This window comes from Hyperolius riggenbachi, chromosome 1, assembly GCF_040937935.1.
Source record: "Hyperolius riggenbachi isolate aHypRig1 chromosome 1, aHypRig1.pri, whole genome shotgun sequence".
NCBI classification, from domain to species: Eukaryota; Metazoa; Chordata; class Amphibia; order Anura; family Hyperoliidae; genus Hyperolius; species Hyperolius riggenbachi.
The window spans coordinates 130,263,054-130,285,294 of NC_090646.1; the positions used below are offsets into that span (position 1 = coordinate 130,263,054).

Sequence of the window (22,241 nt, forward strand, 5' to 3'; positions counted from 1 at the left end):
ATGTCCTTCATTGCGCGCCTGTGGCTGGGCACACTTTGCGCGTGTGTGACGTCACGAAGCGTGCCAACCTACAGACGTGCAATCAAGGACGCGCACCGCCGGGCCTGGGCATGCATACTAATGGACGCATGTGGGCACGAGCATGCGTACTACTCTGGGACATTGCGACCCGGAAGTAGTATTGCCCATAGGTGTTTGCTGGCGGAATTTTGCTTTCTTAAAGGGACTCCCAAGCACCTCTCATGGGCATGCCTTTTAAGGGACTCTGAAGTGTCAAAAAAAGATCTTTTTATTTAATAATAATAACCGTACCTAAACCGCCGCATCCCTGCCGCTCTAATCTAACTAAATACCCCCAAACTCCCTGGGGGGCAATCCGGGCAGCGCTTTCGTGTGAGGCAGGGCTATGAGCTGCAGTCTTACTTCACTGAGAGGGGCGGGTGAGAGGCGGAGATCCGCCGCTGATAGACGCGTGTGAGGCAGAGCTGCGGCTCATAGCTCTGCCACATACGCGTCCGTCAGCCCGGCTCGCCACCTCTCCCCCGCAACTCTTAGTCTTCCTTCACTGAGAGGGGCGGGGGAGAGGCAGAGATACGCCGCTGACAAACGTGTGTGAGGCAGGGCTGCAGCTCATAGCTCTGCCTCACACGGAAGCGCTTAGGGCAGCAAAATCCACGACCAAGAAAGTTGTGGATTTTGCAGGGGAGAGGGAGGGGGGAGTTGGGGGGGATTTAGATAGTTTACAGCGTTGGGAATGTGGCCGTTTAGTTAGGGTTATTATGTTAAACACTTTCAAAAAAGATGCTTCTTTTGACACTTCAGTGTCTCTTTAAGACTCAGACCAGTACTGCAAAGTACTTAAAGGGAACCAAAGATGAACGTTTTACACAACGTTTACACAAAATAACGTTTTACACAAAATAAACATATCAGTCGATAGCTTTTAAAGAATAAATGCTCTACCTGATAATTTCGCTGCTCTGGTGTGACTTTTTAAGTGTTTTTTTTATCCATTATTGCTCCAGGAAAAATTAAATATGGCCACCGGCTCATACCCCTTCTGCTTCCGGGTTATGAGTTGTTCTGGAGGTGCTGTCTAGGCTCTATGAGACTATAGACAAGCAGGGCTGCTGCTGCCTTTTATCTATCTGTGTGCTTTCATTATTCTGGTATGCTGTGTGGCTGCCTGTAGGAAGTGTCTCTCATAGGAATGAAACTGCACAGATAATAATAATGACTGCACAGTGCACACAGATCACATGACAGCCACACTTGTCTGTTGTTTCAGCGCTTCTTTTTCGGCAGGAGCAGCTCCTCCCAGTCATCAGAGCTCTGAGTATGCAAAGCAGGAAAGCTGAGCCAGGAGGGGGCAGGCTTGGGCTTGAAAAGATTCCACAGAATACTGACTCAGCTATAATGACTCCAGGTCAAACCTAGACTGAATGCTCAGTCGGGGATTCTTATCAGAGCTGATAACCGGCAGATTTAGCAGAGAAGAATGAAACTAAAAGCAGTAAGTGTTTACTGTCAGGTTTCCACTGATAAATGTAATAAAATACAGGAGGGTGCTTCGCCTCTGGTTCTCTTTAAAGATCCATACCTTTCTGTAGCTTGTGCGCTCCTCTTATTTGATGCCTGAATCACCGTTCTACACCAGTTTCTGTTCGATTTCAATTTAAAAATCACGGCTGCCATCTTGGCTATGTTATAACTTCCGGGTCACCCCTGTCTTCTCTATTAGAGAAGTGCATCACTGAATGAAGCAGGAAGAGCAAGTGACATGCATGGCCATTGCAAGAGGCTCTTTCACAGGGGTCATAGCATGATTTTGTTGGAAGTCGTCTGGCTTAGAGACATGCCCTTGAGAGGCGCTCGGAGTCCCTTTAATACAGAAGGTTGGAGTGATGTTTGAGGTGTCCCACAATGCATCACTGCTTATTATCCAAATCATCCCTTTATGTCCCTGAAAGCTAAACAAACCTCCAGAACCACAGGAATGCAATGATGTGTCAGCTTGTTAATATGTGGCTCTGTAATATTAACACGCTGACACATCCTTGCATTCCAGCAGTTCTGCAGGTGTGTTTAGCTATGAGGGACAACAAAGAGATGATCTGCATATCCAGCAGTGATGCTCTGGGACACCTCAAACGGCACTCCAACCTGAATAATCGCTAATACCTTCTGTTTTAAGAAGGCAAAATTCTGTTTTTATTCTAAGTTGGCTAAAATAACATACACAGACTGCTCAACAAGCCAGTGGCAACATTTACCGTTTCTGCATCCACAAACACAGTCGGGCACTCGGAACTTGCCATCATCACCTCCAAGGAGCTTTTGAATTTTGTGCCTATTCTCTGCAGGCTTTCTCCCAAGATGCTAATGGAATCATTTGTTATAGCACCAAACTTTCTCTGAATTGACTGTAAAGAGAAGAAACAATATATTATTGCAGTACAGGTAAAAGCAATCGTCCCAATGTCTTGCCTAAAGCAGACTTAATTAGAATTATAAACAGAACTAGTCCTGACTGTACTTGGAACAGTCACTGTTACATTATTTTTAAGGCATCTTACTTGTAAAATTGATGTATTTATTCACTTATCTACAAAATAATTAATGAACAGTGGATATTCATGTATAAGACTAATTATTGTAAAAGGCTCTAATTATGCTAGATTAAGGTAGGTCAATCGCACTGGATCACACAATCCTAATCTGAATAAGGATAGAAAGATGTGGTTTAGAAATTTGACCCGTTACAGTGGGTTGCAAAAGTATTCGGCCCCCTTGAAGTTTTCCACATTTAGTCATATTACTGCCACAAACATGAATCAATTTTATTGGAATTCCACATGAAAGACCAACACAAAGTGGTGTACACATGAGAAGTGGAACGAAAATCATACATGATTCCAAACATTTTTTACAAATAAATAACTGCAAAGTGGTGTCTGCATATTTATTCGGCCCCCTTTGATCTGAGTGCAGTCAGTTGCCTATAGACATTGCCTGATGAGTGCTAATGACTACATAGAGTGCACCTGTGTGTAATCTAATGTCAGTACAAATACAGCTGCTCTGTGAGGGCCTCAGAGGTTGTCTAAGAGAATATTGGGAGCAACAACACCGTGAAGTCCAAAGAACACACAAGACAGGTCAGGGATCAAGTTATTGAGAAATTTAAAGCAGGCTTAGGCTACAAAAAGATTTCAAAAGCCTTGAACATCCCACGGAGAACTGTTCAAGCGATCATTCAGAAATGGAAGGAGTATGGCACAACTGTAAACCTACCAAGACAAGGCTATCCGCCTAAACTCACAGGCCGCACAAGGAGAGCGCTGATCAGAAATGCAGTCAAGAGGCCCATGGTGACTCTGGACGAGCTGCAGAGATCTACAGCTCAGGTGGGAGACTCTGTCCATAGGACAACTATTAGTCACGCACTGTACAAAGTTGGCCTTTATGGAAGAGTGGCAAGAAGAAAGCCATTAACAGAAAGCATAAGAAGTCCCGTTTGCAGTTTGCCACAAGCCATGCGGGGGACACAGCAACCATGTGGAAGAAAGTGCTCTGGTCAGATGAGACCAAAATGGAACTTTTTGGCCAAAATGCAAAACGCTATGTGTGGCAGAAAACTAACACTGCACATCACTCTGAACACACCATCCCCACTGTCAAATATGGTGGTGGCAGCATCATGCTCAGGGGGTGCATCTCTTCAGCAGGGACAGGGAAGCTGGTCAGAGTTGATGGGAAGATGGATGGAGCCAAATACAGGGCAAACTTGGAAGAAAACCTCTTGGAGACTGCAAAAGACTTGAGACTGGGGCGGAGGCTCACCTTCCAGCAGGACAATGACCCTAAACATAAAGCCAGAGCAACAATGGAATGGTTTAAAACAAAACATATCTATAAGTTAGAATGGCCCAGTCAAAGTCCAGATCTAAATCCAATCGAGCATCTGTGGCAAGATCTGAAAACAGCTGTTCACAAACGCTGTCCATCTAATCTGAGCTGGAGCTGTTTTGCAATGAAGAATGGGCAAGGATTTTAGTATCTGGATGTGCAAAGCTGGTAGAGACATACCCTAAAAGACTGGCAGCTGTAATTGCAGCAAAAGGTGGTTCTACAAAGTATTGACTCAGGGGGCGGAATAATTACACACACCCCACTTTGCAGTTATTTATTTGCAAAAAAATGTTTGGAATGATGTACGATTTTCGATCCACTTCTCACGTGTACACCACTTTGTATTGGTCTTTCACGTGGAATTCCAATAAAATTGATGCATGAAAACGTCAAGGGGGCCGAATACTTTTGAAACCCACTGTATATAGGATATTTCAATGAGATGGAATGTGCTTACAGTTCCCCCTCACATAGACTGAATTCCAACAGATAAGGGATGGTGCCACTGTACAAACCAGCTGACACAGAGGGTAGCCTCAAATACCTTACCATATCTGCTGTGTATGGAAGATGTACGATGTAGAAAAATGTCAATGTTATAGTAACATGACTTGTATCTAATGCTTGTTGCAGTGGGGAAGAGGAGGTGGAGTGACTCCAAGGGCCACAGCATTGCTTAAAGGGAACCTGTACTGAGTAAAATTATTTAAAATAAACACATGAGGTAACTTCAAATGAACATTTAATAGTTACCATGCCATCAGTTCCTCTCAGAAGCTCACCATTTTCTTCTGACAATGATCCCTTCCAGATCAGACAACATTTTGTCAGAACTGAAATTTATCAGTTGCTGTCAGTTATATATCAGTTGCTGTCAGTTATAGCTGAGTGGACAACTGAAGTGCCCGGTAATGTCCATGTTTCCCTATGGCTCAACTGGGCGATGTTACAGTTTAACAGTGTGCTGACCAGAAAGCTTTTATGGGGTAGTGGCCATTTTCAAAATTGAGGACAGAGAATTTCCTTGATCACAGTGGACAAACAGGACGCGGGAGAGGAGAAAGACTGTGGAGTAGACTACACGGGAGGCGAGTGTGACTTGTGTATGTTTATTTTGACTTTTAATTTTCAGTTCAGGTGTTCTTTAAGCTGATATATTTTACAGGGCTGTGGAGTCGGTACAAAAATCATCCGACTCCAAAGTTTCTGAAACCACGGACTCCAACTCCGACATTTTATGTAAAACTCAAAACTAAAAACGAAAAGTATTTGTACTATACAGCTCTGCGACTTTGGCAGTACTACCCACGTTTTCCCGTGGCTCCTCCACCTGCCAGGCCCCTATGTACATACATATATGGTATATGTTTCCCCTTAGCCAATGGCAAGCGGGGGGGGGAGGATGGGACACACTTATTTTGCACAGATACAGCCATAGATCCGCCGATCAACGGGTAATCGCGCACCCGACCAAGCCCTTTTGAATGAGTTTTTTTCAATCATGCTGGATCAATCTTTTCAATCCATTTTGGCTGGGAATTGATCGAAATGAGGATCAGATGGCTACATTGTGGCATTGATCTCTGCCAGATTCAATCATTATGATCGAATTGGCCTGGATATCGCGAAACGTATGGGCACCTTTAACCTCCATGGCGTTCAATTTCCCCAGGATTTCTATGCAAAAAGTGATTTAATAAATTGTCATAACCTTATTTTTCCTGTAATTTGCCAAAATGTGTCAAGCAAGGGTCGAGTACACAGCGCAGGAGTATTGATGTGTATGCACAGCAATACTGTTCACGGCATGTTTTGTATTGACGTGTATATCCATCAATACCGCCAGGGAGGTTAAGCCTTGAAAATCAATGAGATATACAAAATGGAATGCATCACACCCTCCTTATTAATTAATCCTGATAAATTACTCATGATATGGGTTTCTTGGTACACAATTTTGTGTTGTTCCCTCTGCTCTGACAAACACAGGTATTCTTATGCCATGGGCTGTCCAGTTGTTACCCTGTCTATGTGATGATGTTTTTTGTTATCTTTTTGGTTTGCATTCTTTTGACAAAAAGTCAGAAAATACTTTCAATAAAAAGAAGTGAAAGACACCGACACTTGTCCCTTACTCACGAGTGTTAGTATCTGCCATGCTCAGTGTACTGTCTGTCACCACTGTGAAAATGTAATCTACTTCATGTTCCTCACATGGGTGTAACGAAGGTAAGGGAGACCTAAAATTTCCACAATGATGCACGGTCAGGAATGAGAAGGTTGTAGTTGTTCTAAAGCAGTGCTGTCCAATTTCATGGGCAGTGGGCGTGGCTTGCACTAGATTTTCCAGCTGGAGGGGGCAGAACATCAATGTCCTGGCTTCGGGGGCGGAGCCAAATGCAAACAAGCCCTGGACCTGCCAGATAATGAGGACTAACACAAAACATACCCCGGGCAAGTGAGTGTGGTTGTGGGCCAGATTCGCCAAACAGGGCCCCAGTTGGAGAGCACTGTTCTAAAGCATCCCCACATTAAAAAAAGCCACAAAGAGAGCAATTCCCACTATGGCACAGACTGACCTGAAAGAGCTTGGAGAAAACATGAAAGGTGTTGACAGCACAGGAGCCATCCGTCTCTGACAGCATCTGATTGACATGGCAGCGCCAGGCCTCCTCCTCATCTTCATAGGTTACGGGCTGAAAAGCAGCTAATATGGCAGAGAGGAATGGTGATGGCGGTGGCGACGTCTGAACTTCGGGAAAGCCGTCTTGCTCACCTTCATCTTGGCTGGAAAGGAATTGCAGGATAATATTGTTACAATGCTACTCTAGGACAAGCTCCACACAGATACAAGTTTATTTTCTAAGGCTTACTTACAGGCTCAGATCCCCAAACAGCCTGACAACACAAGCTGAATAGATATATTTCACAGCCTTCGTGCTTATCAGAAAGGAAGACGACATCTCCATAGAGGAAGTAAGCACAGCACTGCTAACTGCCATCTATATGCTATCTCACTGCTAGGCTGATCTCCAGGACATACAAGCTGAATACACAATTACCTGCTGGAAGACAGCCAAGGGTGCTTGCTGCAGATGCACTTTTTTAATTATCTAAAGTAATATCTATGTATGGGGTAGGAAAAAAAAAACCCTCCAGAACATCCATTTCTAGGGCGATCAATTTAATGATCCTCTACAGTGCGTCTTATGCTGCCAAAACTCCTCCACACGTGATGCACTAGCTCAGAAAACAGATGAATCAAGGCCTTCAATATTTTACAGCAGAGGACTTGTGTTATGCTAGCAGCACTGAGCTATAGGGAAAACGCATTGCTCTGCATCAGCTGCTCACAGTAAGGACTGGAGAAGAAGCAGAGATTTGTAACGGTTTGTAAACAGGCTGTAAACCGATGTCATAGTGACAAGGAAGCCATCTGTATTTCCGGCAGTCGCACATAGGCATTTGTACTAATCTGAAGCCTCTCTCGCTGAATAGTTTAAAGGACAACTGAAGTGAGAAGAATATGAAGGTTGCCATATTTATTTTCTTTAAACCTCCCTAGCGTTCTGGACGAGCTGTGCTCGTCCAGAGACGCTAGAGGGCACCACTCAGGCCCCGCTGGGCCGATTTTGATAATTTTTTTTCAAACACGCAGCTAGCACTTTGCGAGCTGCGTGTTTGCCCCGATCACCGCCGCTACCCGCCGATCCGCCGCTACCCGACACGAAAGAGGGCCCCCCCGCGCACAGCCTGGCCAATCGCTGCCAGGCTGCGCTTTGGGGTAGATCGGGAGTCCCAGTGACGTCATGACGTCACTCCGGTCGTCGCCATGGCGACGGGGGAAGCCCTAAAGGAAATCCCGTTCAGAACGGGATTTCCTTATGGGCGTGATCGCCGGCGGCGATCAGAAGGGTGGGAGGGAGAGAGGAGGAAGGGGAGAATCATGTAGCTAGCGCTAGGCTAGCTACATGATGGGAAAAAGAAATCGGGCGAAAAAAACCCTCCCACAGCCATGCGGCCGCAGGAATTGAACCGCCCAGCAGGTTAAGCAATACCAGTAGCCTGGCAGCACTGCTGATCTATTTAGCTGCAGTAGTGAGAGTAACACACCAGAAACAAGCATGCAGCTAATCTTATCAGATCTGACAAAATTGTCAGAAACACCTGATCTGCTGCATGCTTGTTCAGGGTCTATGGCTAAATGTATTAGAGGCAGAGGATCAGCAGCCTCTATATCCCCCTCACTTCGGTTGTCCTTTAAATACAGCTATATTCAATCTATAGGAAATCTGATCCAGATTGATAAAAATGATTGATGTTACATAGTTATTTGGGTTGAAAAAAGACTTATGTCCATTGAGTTCAACCAGAGAACAAAGTACAACACCAGCCTGCTCCCTCACATATCCCTGTTGATCCAGAGGAAGGCGAAAAACCCTTACAAGGCATGGTCCAATTAGCCCCAAAAGGGAAAAAATTCCTTCCCGACTCCAGATGGCAATCAGATAAAATCCCTGGATCAACATCATTGGGCATTACCTAGTAATTGTAGCCATGGATGTCTTTCAACGCAAGGAAAGCATCTAAGCACCCTTTAAATGCAAGTATAGAATTTGCCATAACTACTTCCTGTGGCAATGCATTCCACATCTTAATCACTCTTACTGTAAAGAACCCTTTCCTAAATAATTGGCTAAAGCGTTTTTCCTCCATGCGCGGATCATGTCCTCTAGTCCTTTGAGAAGGCCTAGGGACAAAAAGCTCATCCGCCAAGCTTTTATATTGCCCTCTGATGTGTTTATACATGTTAATTAGATCCCCTCTAAGGCGTCTTTTCTCTAGACTAAATAAACCCAGTTTATCTAACCTTTCTTGGTAAGCGAGACCTTCCATCCCACGTATCAATTTTGTTGCTCGTCTTTGCACCTGCTCTAAAACAGCAATATCTTTCCTGTAATGTGGTGCCCGGAACTGAATTCCATATTCCAGATGTGGCCCTCTTAGAGAGTTAAACAGGGGCAATATTATGCTAGCATCTCGAGTTTTTATTTCCCTTTTAATGCATCCCTAAATTGTTAGCTTTAGCTGCAGCGGCTTGGCACTGAGTACGATTATTTAACTTGTTGTCGATGAGTACTCCTAAGTCCTTCTCCAAGTTTGATGTTCCCAACTGTATCCCATTTATTTTGTATGCTGCTAGACCATTGGTATGACCAAAATGCATGACTTTACATTTTTCAACATTGAATTTCATCTGCCATTTATGTGCCCATATAGCCATCCTATCCAGATCCTGTTGCAATATGACACTATCTTCCTGAGAGTTGATTATTCTGCACAATTTTGTATCATCCGTAAAAATAGCAACATTGCTTACTACTGCATCTACTAGGTCATTAATAAATAAATTGAAGAGCACTGGACCCAGTACAGACCCCTGTGGGACCCCACTGCTAACAGTCACCCATTTTGAGTATGATCCATTGACCACAACTCTTTGTTTTCTGTCCATTAGCCAGTTCCCTATCCATGCACAGACTCTTCCCCAGTCCTTGCATCCTCAACTTTTGCACCAGACTTTTGTGTGGAACAGTGTCGAAGGCCTTTGCAAAGTCCAAGTATATCACATTTACAGCATTCCCAATATCCACATTAGCGCTCACTACCTCATAAAACCTGAGCATGTTAGTCAAACAGGACATGTCTTTAGTAAACCCATGTTGATGCTGAGAAATAAGATTAATTTCTACTATGAAGTCATGTATAGTATCTCTTAGTAACCCCTCAAATAGTTTGCACACAACTGATGTTAAGCTAACCGGTCTATAATTTCCTGGAACTTTAGGAGTCCAATACAGTCGACTTTTTTTTTTTTTTTTTTTTTTTTTTTTTTAGAGTTCATGTACTTGTAAAACTTTTTTGGGTTAGATTTGATATCCCTAGCGATTTGATTTTCAGCTTCAATCTTTGCCAGCCTAATTTCTTTTTTCCAATTTTTATTGAACTCCTTATAAATGTTTAACGCAGCCTCGGTACCCTCCTGTTTTAGGACCTTATAGGCATTCTTTTTCCTCTTCATTTTATCTCTAACCTTTCTATTCATCCATAGAGGCCTTTTTTTATTCCTAGATATTTTGTTTCCATATGGGATATACATACTACAATATTTATTGAGAGTAAGTTTAAAAACCTTGCCCTTTCCCTACAGTGTCCTTCCCTTGTAGTACATTATCCCGTTTCAGCAAACGTAGTGCCTGCCTGAGTTGATTGAATTTTGCTTTTCTAAAATTCATAGTTTTAGTGGTCCCGCTGCCCCGTGGCCTATCAGTCACCAGATCAAACGTTATCATGTTGTGATCACCATTTCCCAAATGTTCTTGAACCTGCACATTTGATACATTATCTGGTCTATTCAAAATGATCAGATCCAGTAACGCATTCCCCCTAGTTGGTTCTGTTACCATTTGAGTCAATTAATTGTCCTGTAGTGATGCCAGAAATCTGCTGCTTTTACCAGAATGGGTAGCCTCAATACCCAGTCAATGTCTGGAAAGTTGAAGTCACCCATAACTATGACCTCATTTTTACTTGCAGCTTTTTCAATCTGCTGTAGTAATTGCAGTTCTGCAGCTTCATAAATACGTGGTGGCCTGTAGCATACCCCAATAAGCAATTGGCAACCTTTATTTCCACCATGAATATTTACCCAAACGGACTCCACATCTTCACAATCTTCCTCCATCTCATCGTTCAGGACAGCTGTAAAAGAATTCTTAAGAAAGAGACAAACCCCTCCACCATTTTTCCCTTTTCTATCCTTCCTAAACACATTGTATCCCTCTAAATTTGCTATCCAGTCATGGCTTTCATCCATCCATCCATGTCTCGGTTATTCCCACAATGTCATAGCCTTTGTCAATCAGAATGAACTTTAGTTCGTCTATTTTATTTGCAGGATGGCCATACAGTGAGTGTTCTCCCCAGAATTTTTTTCCAGCCGGGTGGCATGATAAAGTAGCCGGTTGGCATGAAAAAGTAGCCGGGTGGGGTGCGAGAGCCTGAAGAGAACACTGCCATATACTACTTGACGTTACTCAATATAAAAATACTAAATCCAACGGAAAAACAATTAAAACGATGGGATTTTCCGACTGATTTAACAATCAAATTGAACGGCTTAGAGCGGTATAAAGCTTGCAGCTACAATGTCTGCTGGAATCATGTCTAATAACTAATGGTGCATTCTGCACCTGAGCAGTAATTACTGGGCAGGCGCAGAACGTTCCCGACCTCAGGAGTGTGACAGGGGATCGTACACAGCCAGGCTGCACATGAACAACAAAGAACACAGGGCCATCCAGCAGGAGACAGGAGTGGCCCAGGGAGACGGTGGGTCAAGCGGCCTTAAGGTGGCTGGAGCAAGCCCCAGGTAACACGTTCTACTTACCCGGAGCTTCCTCCAGCCTCTGGCAGCTGAGAGGTCCCTCGCCGCAGCTCTGGGGTCCCCTGCGGCGCACGGTCATGCGCTAAAGTGGCCGGGATCGTTCTCCGCAGGTGCAGTAGTTCTGCACCTGCACAGAAATCTCCACGCCTCAAGAGCGATTTAGCAGATCGATATACAGATCTGGCATCGATTGACTGTAGAAGAAAGCTAGCATACACACGTGATTTTTTCCAAATTCTAGTGAGATTTCTAATCATTTTTCTGATTAAATATCAATCAAAATGGATTGAAAGGACACACAGTACAATTAGTACTTTGAACGCAATTTTCCAGCCTGTCTGATCTGTTTCCGAATGAGAAAGATCGATTTTGAGCTGAAATCGTGGTCACTGGCAATCAGTAGGGTGTACAATTTTTTTGTCTGATCAGATTCTATTTCCGAATAAGAAAAATATCAGAAGTACGAATTGCATGGTGTGTGGCACCATTATGCATTTAATCGCAGTCCTCAAGAGATTTTTTTTTTTTTTTTTTTTTTTACCTCAGTTCATATCTCTGGGACATAAATGTAAATGCTGATAATATTAGCAGCATAATATAAAAACCTCCCCACAGTGATTTAGACAAGACTGCAATAATAAACCCAGATGATGTCGTAACCCCTTTCCAAAACTGTCCAGAACAGAATATTATTTCAAAATTGGGAAGCTAATCCTTATTTTCTGATGTCTGCTACAAAGCTTCTCAGCTGTATCAAAGGATACAGCTGAGGCATACAGGAAACTGACAGTGACTTAGCGCATTCATTATGGATACATTTGTGAGGGATATTAACAAATGTTTTACAGAAAGGCAGCTTGCATAATGGATTAAACGTTTTAACCTGGACAAGTCTGAAAAGTCCGCCTCTTCCTCCTCGCATCGCTCATCCAACTCCTTTAAAGCCAGTGTGACCTCATCTTCACAGACAGAGTCCTGGGGGCTGCTGGGAGATGCTGCTTCCTGGATGTCACTGGGCTCTTCCACTTCCAGGGACTCCTGACAAATCAGAGCTTCATTCTGGTCTTGTGTAGCATAAGAGCCAGTGTCTTCACTCGCTGTGCTTAACTGTTCATCTTTTAACACTGTGCTGCCATCCTAAAAACAGACAACTTATTAGACTGCCATCTAGGGTTAACAGCTTGACCTGCTGCAGCTCTAAATCAATTCAAAACCATTATTACAACAACCAAATTTAGATACAGCTTCAGTTTTCCTCATGGGCAGTATTGGCACAGAGGTTTTAAGGCTCAGAGGCCATCAGAAGCCCGTGAAACGGGCATAACTCATACAGTGCCCAAATTAGACAGATCCTGCTTAAAGGACATCTGATCTGACAACTGCCACATTTGTTTGCTATTAAAAAATGCACATTAACTGGCTGCCCTGCTGATCCTCTCCATATAATACTTTTCGCCATAGCCCCTGAACAAGCATGCAGATCAGATGTTTGACTTAAGTTTGACTGCATTTGCCGCATGCTTGTTCCAGGTGTGTGATTCAGACACTACTTTAGCCAAAGAGCAAACAGCAGGAATACTAGGCAACTGGTATTGTTCAAAAGAAAATAAATATGGCAGCCTCCATAAACCTCTCAGGCCAGTAGTGCTTTAAAGGGATTAAAAGGATTCCTTAAATGATTGCATCCTGGTTTTATTGGAGCTCTGTCATGTGACAACGCAGACAAGTGACTACTCCATTGGCTGTTGGGAAATGACCTACAGCCTCATACACACACAATGGGTAATCCAAAGCTGAGACAATCATTCAGGGCCATCTTGAAAAAATCTAGTGTGTGTACAGCTGCCCCATAGCAGATTTCTAAGCAACCAAAGACAAAATGAGTCCATTACCTTCTTACTTACCCACACTGCTGGATGCCATTTGACCATGTGCTGTCCGTCATTTATTGCTCCTTCCATATCCAATGGAAAGCACATGCTGTTTGGCCATAGCCAAACAGCACGTCTATACAGTACTTGTACCCTGAACTGTCACCCAATCAATTGATCAATGAACCAGTAATTGACCGTGTATGAGGTTTGATTGACTTTAATTGCACACTCTAGCCTGAAGCTTCTGCTTGCACATAAATACTGTTACAGCTCAAAGCACACAGGGAGGAGCTGAATAAGCACTACAAGCCTCCTCCTCTGTGGGTGCTTTCAACTGTGACAGGATAATTAGTGGGTGTGAGCACAAGGCTAGGATGAGCAAAGCTAGACTGAAGGTAATTTCCCATTAGACAACAGATAAGTTAATCATCAATCACATGACACAGTTTTAGGCCTCTTTTCCATGGGCAGTTCATAGGCAGTGAAATGTCTCTCAAACTCTCACAACTGCTTGCTGCTGCCTGTTAACTGCTCACTGCCGACTGGTAACTGCTTGCTAAGCACACAGTTCAACTGCTCGTGGAAAAGAGGCCTTGGTAGAATCAGGAAAGCAAATGGTTTTACTGTCATATTCAAGTGTTTTCTGCCTAGACAGGGCCTAGCTCTAAAAATCACACTTTACAAAATTCAACGTAGCACATACCAGAATTGCTAAGTAACATTAACATTTTGAGTAAACAGTAGCATTTCTCTTCCATGAAAAAATACATTACTGAGGTTGGAATGGTCAATGAGATGCAAATTTTGTATGCACTTTTTGTAGATGGAAAGTAGGCCAATTAGTTCTACCTCAGAGGGATTTGATCTGTCTATTTACAAGCTGAATATATTTGCATAATCCTGCATCAACCTAGAACTAATTGCATCTCATTGACTATCTCTTCTCTGAGGTAACTACTTCCAGTAGGCCTTGGTTCCAGACCGTCACATGGGGGTAAGAGGGACAGGCAGGAGATTTTTTACAGTTCGATAGCAATAAAGGCTGCGTACAACAAAGGCTGCATGCAGAATAAAATGAATCATGCAATGCAAAACTGCAAAGTGCCAACAGGATTGTGAGAAGTCTTTTTTTCAGCTGTTTACAGTAACAAGTTTATGTCAAAATGCAAATAACAGAAATTCCCCATTTCAGATTAGATAAGCACTAGCATACATCACCTAGATAAAAGGCTTGCATCACCGTGTAGATTCTTCAAAGGGATGGGGTGATTCAATTACCTTCTTTTTTTCATACACATTTCAGGACATTGTAATTTCAGGACAGTCTAAGGCAGGCATGGGCAAACTTGGCCCTCCAGCTGTTAAGGAACTACAAGTCCCACAATGCATTGTAGGAGTCTTAAAGCCACAGTCATGACTCATAAAGGCAAATGCATTGTTGGACTTGTAGTTCCTTAACAGCTGGAGGGCCAACTTTGCCCATGCCTGGCTAAGGGCTAGTTCAATTCTGATCCGCTCACCAAAGCGCTGCCTGTACCATTTTCGGGGCAATTTGCCTCAATGGAAGGTATAGGGAAATCACAAAGCGCTTGAAAAAGCGCTTTGTATAGCGATTTGGTGAGCGCTTTTATGAATAAATACATTGTATTTATTAATTTCCAGGTGAAAGAGTTCACTTCCTGACTGACGTCAGGAAGTGAAAAAACGAATTGCTCTGCAAAAGCACTTAGAAAAGTGCTTTACAAAAAATCTGTAATGTGCTGATAAGTGCCAGGAGGCGCTAAAAAAACCCCAAAACAAATCGCTCACACAAATAGCAAAATGCTGGCGTCAGCGATTGCGATTTATGATGTGAACAAGGCCTCATAACAACTTTATACTCCTGAGCACTGTTGTCAAGATTTAAACAAAGAGCAGATGGAGTTTAGGGACGGTTTCCACTGCATGTTTTCAGACCTGCTTTTTAGAATGTGGGTAAATCAGGGAATTTCATAGAAAGCCCATATTGCTGTTTGCAGTAATGCTATGGTTTTGGCAAATGCAAGCATGTTGCAATTGCATTTTCATCCTATTCAGATTAACTTAATGGGGTCAGCAAACATACTAAAAACCGCATCGCAAGTACACAGAGAACTCGTTTTCCTGAAGATCCAGTTTACAGGATTTTTAGGTGACATTGGGAAACATCAGTAGACCTGCTAGAATCTCCATCAAAATGTCATCTAGTGTGTATAATTTCCACCTTCTTCCACCCTGCCTGCGGGAACCACCTTAACCCCCTCCACCCTAAAGGCTACTTGCCACAAGTGCGGCCATCATAATTCCTTCATCCTCAAAGTGTGGCCACCATTCCTCTCCTAACAAGTGCTGCCAACATTTCCCATCTCCAATATTCAGTGTGGTCAGCATAAATTTACAGCAACCACCCCAAAAAGAGGACCCGTGGCTGCGTCACCCCTCTCCCACTACCTCCATAACAACTATGGGCAGTATAATGGACTGCCTCCACCCATTAAAGATAAGTGTAGCCAGCGTAATCCCTCCCCCAACATCTCTGGGCAGTATAACATCCTGCCATTGCTAGTGTGGGAGGTCCCACCCCGGCAAGTGTGGACAGTATAGCACCTGTCCTCCATAGCAAGTGTGTGGACAGCCCCCCATAGCAAGTGTGGCCAATATAAACTTTGACAGCCCCAACCAGATTCTGAATAAGTGTCTCCCCCCTGCCCCAGACACCCTCATCAGAATATGCATACGGTAGTAGTTCAGTGAAACACACATACCTGCTTAAGTGCTGGATACTCTTCTCCTCCCTCCACAGCAGCCAGTGTTCAGTACCATTCCTCCGTATGGTCACATGACATACATTCATAATCCTTATGGAGGAACCCTACTGCACACATGAATACAGCTGGCTACTGTGGTGAAGTCTTCCTCCACAAGGCTTCTGATAGAAATGCAGCGCAGTGGGTGTTGCAAGGGCTATTGTTATGCCCCTTAGCCCAATGTAAATTACAATTTCACCTCCATGATCTAACTAAACCTGCCCTCCCCACTGTCCCTTCACGACCTAGCTATCACCGTCTTCATTTCTTCAAGGCTGAACTCCTTCTGATGAGGTAAACCTTGTTTAGTCTTCACACAATTGTAATGACAGAATTCTCAGACTGTGCTGACTGTCGAGTAGAATTTGTTAGAGAATGTATGTACTGTATCTTGGGTCAACACCTTTCCTCCCTCCAGCACCTCAACCTTTTTAAACATATATCAGTAAATTGTTATAGGTATGTAATCTGTAGTTAATTATGTTATTCCCATTTAAAGTACTGTTGCATTTCAATAACTAATCCTGCTCCATGAAGTAGCTATACCTCCATCCCTCAACATGACTTGCAGCTCTCCCCACCAAACCATGAAAAGTACCATTAGCACATCCATGACTAAATTAGCTTCCCCTCTCCCACTGTAAAAAGATTTCCCCACCACAGCTTAGCAATTCCTCCAACTCCAAGTCTAACCTCTGTCAATCGACATTTTGGCGATGTAGGTTTGGCACATTTAATTTTAAACTTGTAACTACCTTAGAATCAGGTCCAATTGATAATATGCTGATGTGTTTATAGTCTGAATGTATGTTTTTTTTTTACGTTTTAACATTCTAGCATACATTTCAGATTAAAGTGGTGGATGGAGTGTATTCCTATTGTATCACTGAAAACATCACTCATGTCTAATAACCATTTCTTGGTCTTTGAAGGAAACTTTAACTGAAAAAAATGTCCCCCTGAAGACTTCCTGGTCCTTTGCCGTCGCCCCTCACAGTTTGATTCCCTGGGTGTCACATTCCAAATGCTGGAGGCGTGACTCCATGCTGTGCACCTTTACCAATGTGCTCCCGTAGCCAGGAGAGAACTAAAAGCCACTACAGCGCATGCGCAGAATGCTCCTGGCCGTGTCAGCACAATAAAGTAGGTGCGCAGTGGCCGGCAACTCACTGAATCCCTTATAGAGGGAGACAGCGGCGAAATGGACGGCACTGCACAGACTCAAGGAAAGGGAACAGGAGGACTTCAGGGGTCTGGAAGAAGCCCTAGGTAAGTACCTGGCCAATTTTTGTTTAGCTAAGTGTCCCTTTAATGCTTTGAGTCACTCACTTGGAGAGAGGTCAAAGAATCTGATCTCCATACTTGTCCCAGATGAATTAGACATAGGTCTGTCTACCTATTCCCATACATGTATTAGATCTTTCCCATTCAATAAAATAACTGCATTTAATCATTAAATACCACAGCTAAGCAATCGTTATTAACCTTTTGGTGCAGTTTTGCAAATATGCAATTAACTGCAAAGATGCCACCAAAACGATTGCAACTGAACTGTGTGTGGCTAGAATCATATATACCCTTAGCTATCAACTCATATTTAAGGTTAATACCATTTAGAAAATATATAAAAGAAACATCTATCTAAGATCTACTATGCGTTTTCCTGCTTCTTCAGTAACATGAGGACAGTCATTTAAGTCAGAATTCGGAATACTTACAAGTGATTGGTTGCCAGTTAGCTGCCATCTCAAATCCACAAGGTGGTTTAACAGTGATGCGCAGAGGATTTGGTTGCAGTGTGCTCACCACGGCTAAAGATATCATTCACTAACAGAGCTGGCCTGAGGTCCTAACCCCAATTACAGCCCAAATCACAGATAATAAGAAGCTGATCAGCTACAAAGAAGCATCAACAGAAACAAATTGCTCTAGAATCAACAAAACCATGCCCGACAGTGTACAACAAATGAACCAATTCACCCAAAATGTAACAGCTTAACATGAATATTTGTAACCTTTGGGTAGAGTGCAAATGATAAAAAAAAATAATACTGAGTATAAAAACCCAACAGGTTAGAAATATGAAAAAGGTAAACAAAAAACAAAACAAAAAAAAGGATCTCATTTTGATGTGTAGGACAGCTGCATTAAATCAAAAGATAAATCTATGAGACAGAACTAAAAGGAACCCAAATCAGCCATGCACCAGCCCAGATTTCTCCCCACCTCAGGCAGCTGACTGTTAGCGCTATCAGGAGGGGTCACCTCCACACTGGGGGTCTCAGCTCTGGTTTGTAGTACTTCCTCTGTCAGAGCACTACTGAGTGAATCTTGAGGCTGCAGGAAATGGTCCACATGGTCAGCCATGTTCTCCTCTGTTGTTGAATCATTATTAATCTGTGGAGAAAGAAGAAAGTTCAACAGTTATAAGATCAGGATAGACGTTTGAGGATATCTGAAGTTCCAAATGAGTATAATAAACCTGGGCCTGCCGGTATTATCCCATAAGCCTTTGCACATCTCTCTCAAAATATGAAATGGGAGGCGATCTCTAGGGATGATCAAGGGCCAGGCATAAGCCAAAGTTATCACAGCAGATTTAAAACAGCAAGACAAAGCTTTTGTTTCTGTCTTCCATGTCATGGAGCAGTTCATTTTAATTACCGTATTTTTCGGACTATAAGACGCACTTTTTCTCCCCCAAAAGTGGGGTGAAAAAGTCACTGCGTCTTATAGTCCGAATGCAGCTTTTACCTATATGGGGGCGCATGTGTCCGATGATAGCAGCAGCCGCTATGAAGTTTCCCCGCATCAGCCAGAGTGTCCAAAGTGAGGAGGCAGCAGCTGGATACAAAGTTTCCCCGCATCAGCCAGAGTGTCCGCAGGGAGGAGGCAGCCGCTCGATACAAAGTTCCCCCGCATCAGCCAGAATGTCCGTGCGAGGAGGCAGCCACTCGATACAAAGTTTCCAGCATCAGCCAGAGTGTCCCCGCAGCGAGTCAGCAGTAGCCCGACCTAAAGTACTTCCTGAATCAGCGTGATCAGAGCAGTACAAAGACACCTTCAGCCGCTATATCGGCAGAGTCCTCTGAGGCTTCCATACTGTGTTGTTTATTGGTGTCAGCCCATAACCCCGCGCACGTGCGCTGCGGGTGATTGGAGGGCGCCAGTAAACAACACAGTATGGAAGCCTCAGAGGACTCTGCCGATATAGCCGCTGAAGGTGTCTTTGTACTGCTCTGATCACGCTGATTCAGGAAATACTTTAGGTCGGGCTGCTGCTGACTCGCTGCGGGGACACTCTGGCTGATGCTGGAAACTTTGTATCCAGTGGCTGCCTCCTTGCACGGACATTCTGGCTGATGCTGGAAACTTTGTATCCAGTGGCTGCCTCCTCCCACGGACATTCTGGCTGATGCTGGAAACTTTGTATCCAGTGGCTGCCTCCTCCCACGGACATTCTGGCTGATACTGGAAACTTTGTATCAAGTGGCTGCCTCCTCCGATGGACATTCTGGCTGATGCTGGAAACTTTGTACCAAGTGGCTGCCTCCTCCCACGGACACTCTGATGCGGGAAAACTTTGTATTGAGCTGCTGCCTCCTCGCTGCGGTGACAGGCTCATTGCTGATGCGGGGAAAACTCATCGGGCTATTGCTGCGGGGACAGATTTATTACTGAAGCAGGGAACAGATGCCACCCAGGCTGGATAGGTGAGATAGATCTCATTTATATTGTAGTGGTTAGCATAGCTAGTGTTTTGGGGGAGAGCAGGGGTTTGTGTTGTGTAGTGTAGAGTAGTGTAGCTGGAGAAGATGGTATCAGTGGATTTGTGAAATGTAGTATAGTTAGTGGGGGCAGCAGTGGTTAGTGAAGTTAGGCAGTGTAATTTAGAGACATCTTGGGGAGGGGGTAAAGGTCCATAAGACACTCCTGGACCATGGATGCACCTAGGCTTAGTATTTTTTTTTTCCCTGGTTTTTGCCTTCTAAACCTGGGTGCGTCTTTATAGTCCGGAGCGTCTTATAGTCCGAAAAATACGGTAGTTTTATTTTCTGGCTAGCTGGGTGTTCCTTTCTACATACATACCAGGGCTGTGGAGTCGGTACAAAAATCCGACTCCTCAGGTTAGAATTCCACCTGTCCTGTGTACACATCATATATACAGTCACAATCAGATATGTATATCTGACTTTAAAAATACGGGGACTGCTTTATTGAAGCAGCACAAGTAACTAATTTTTGATTGGTTTACTTCATTTTGTGGACTAAGCACAGCTATAACTGTGTAAATTATTTATGATGACTATTATCTGAGAAATAGAACATTTTATTATAATTTCTATTTTAATTACAGTTTCAATTCAAAAGGGTTTAGAGTTGGTGTATTTTTTTCCCCGACTCCAGGTACCCAAAAATTCCTCCGACTCCTCGACTCCGACTCCACACCCCTGATACATACAACAGGGGCTCTACTATGAGGCATCAATATAGAATTATTATTATCTATTTATATAGAGCCCACATCTTCCATAGCGCTGTACAGAGTATATATTGTCTTGTCACTTAACTGTCCCTCAGAGGGACTCTTAAACTAATCCCTACCATAGTCATATCTCTATCAGTCTAGGGCCAATGTTCAGAGGAAGTCAATTAACTTATCTGTCTGTTTTTGGGATGTGGGAGGAAACCGGACTGCCCGGAGGAAACCCACACAGGCACGAGGAGAACATACAAACTCTGTGCAGATAATGCCCTGGCTGAGATTCAAACCAGGGACCCAGCGATGTAAGGCGAGAGTGCTAACCACTACGCCACCATTACTGGCACCTCTGACTGTGCATCCATAGCAACATTAGAGCTATCTGCGGTTGTGTTGTATGGCTATGGATGTGCAGTCTGCAAACAGGGATGCTTGTACTGGCATTTCTTATTATGCCTGTATAGTGTGCTCACTGTAACAGTCCATAGCCCCACTGCCTATCCCATTCAGACAACTCCGTTATCAATCTCCAAACAAAAGCCAAGTTAGCTCTATGGCAACCAATGGACCAGTGGTGGTCTTGCGGATTTTCAAAAATTAAGGCATTTAGATGTTTTTATTAATGTATTTAATTGATCATACTTACCAAAAATGATGGGAAGAGCAAGATTATTTGAAAAAACACTTGGCAGTGGACAGGGGATTTAAGGCCTGGTTCACTCTGCATGCATTTTAAATAAATGCTGAGCACACAGGAAAAAAGCGATTGCTCTTGCTATGCATTTTCCACTATGTTTGCAGACTTCCATTCAGTCTTGTTGAATGGGAAGGCAACACACTGCATCAAGCATGCAGCAAGCAGTGCATATAAGACACATAGAATCATAATGCATTAGTGCAAACCAATACACGCAATCTTCATTATGATGGGCACTGCAATCAGTAAACACTGCATATACAGTAAAATCCTGGTTATCTGGAACTCAATTAACCAGCAGTCTCAACCAACCAGCACAAATCGCCGGCAGTACTCACAGTGGTGAAGGACAACATCTTAGGCTGCCTGTGGGCTCTGCTGTGCTTAAAAACTGCCCCAAGGTTAATATACTTTCAATTACTGTATTTTAACATTTAATACAGTGTACATGGTATATATATATATATATATATATATATATATATATATATATATATATATATATATATATATATATATATAGAGTATGGTATAGCATTGTATTAGCTATGCCTATTTTTAACATTGGGTCAACCAGAAACCACACCTATCTGGCATCAGCTGATCCCCGTCGGTTGCGGATAACTGAAACTCTACTGTATTCCAAAAAAGGGCAATGCAGTGTGAGCCAAGGTTAGGTAGCATAATACATGAAAGAATATTTTAATACTGTACATAAGCAGTCAGGGGCGTACCAATAGCCGTAGCAGCCACAAAAGCTGCTATGCGCTGGTATGGGGCCCCACAGCAGACGGGGCCCAGGTGGTACATGATATTTTCACTATTAACTTTCTTGTGCTCCTCCTCTCTCTCACTTGGACTATATGCAATGAAGAAAGCACAAGAATGTAAATTGCTCAATTAACTCATACCCATAGGGTAGGGGCAGGTGGCATTGAGTGCCTACATCTGAAGGCCCCATGAAAGTTCTGCTATGGGGCCCCATAATCTCTGGTGACGCCAC

The 22,241-nt window shown here is 43.5% G+C and overlaps 1 protein-coding gene across 9 annotated transcripts in view; it reads right to left on the reverse strand.

The window, feature by feature from the left end:
- FRYL (FRY like transcription coactivator) overlaps positions 1-22,241 on the reverse strand; it is a 456,322-nt gene that overhangs the window by 20,990 nt on the left and 413,091 nt on the right. For all 9 annotated transcript variants that reach the window (XM_068278548.1, XM_068278549.1, XM_068278550.1 and 6 more), the window contains 4 exons: positions 18,285-18,455; positions 12,243-12,496; positions 6,492-6,699; positions 2,274-2,423 (listed from right to left, as the gene is read on the reverse strand). In XM_068278548.1, coding sequence (XP_068134649.1) covers positions 2,274-2,423; positions 6,492-6,699; positions 12,243-12,496; positions 18,285-18,455 — 783 coding nt within the window. The remainder of the gene's footprint in view (positions 1-2,273; positions 2,424-6,491; positions 6,700-12,242; positions 12,497-18,284; positions 18,456-22,241) is intronic.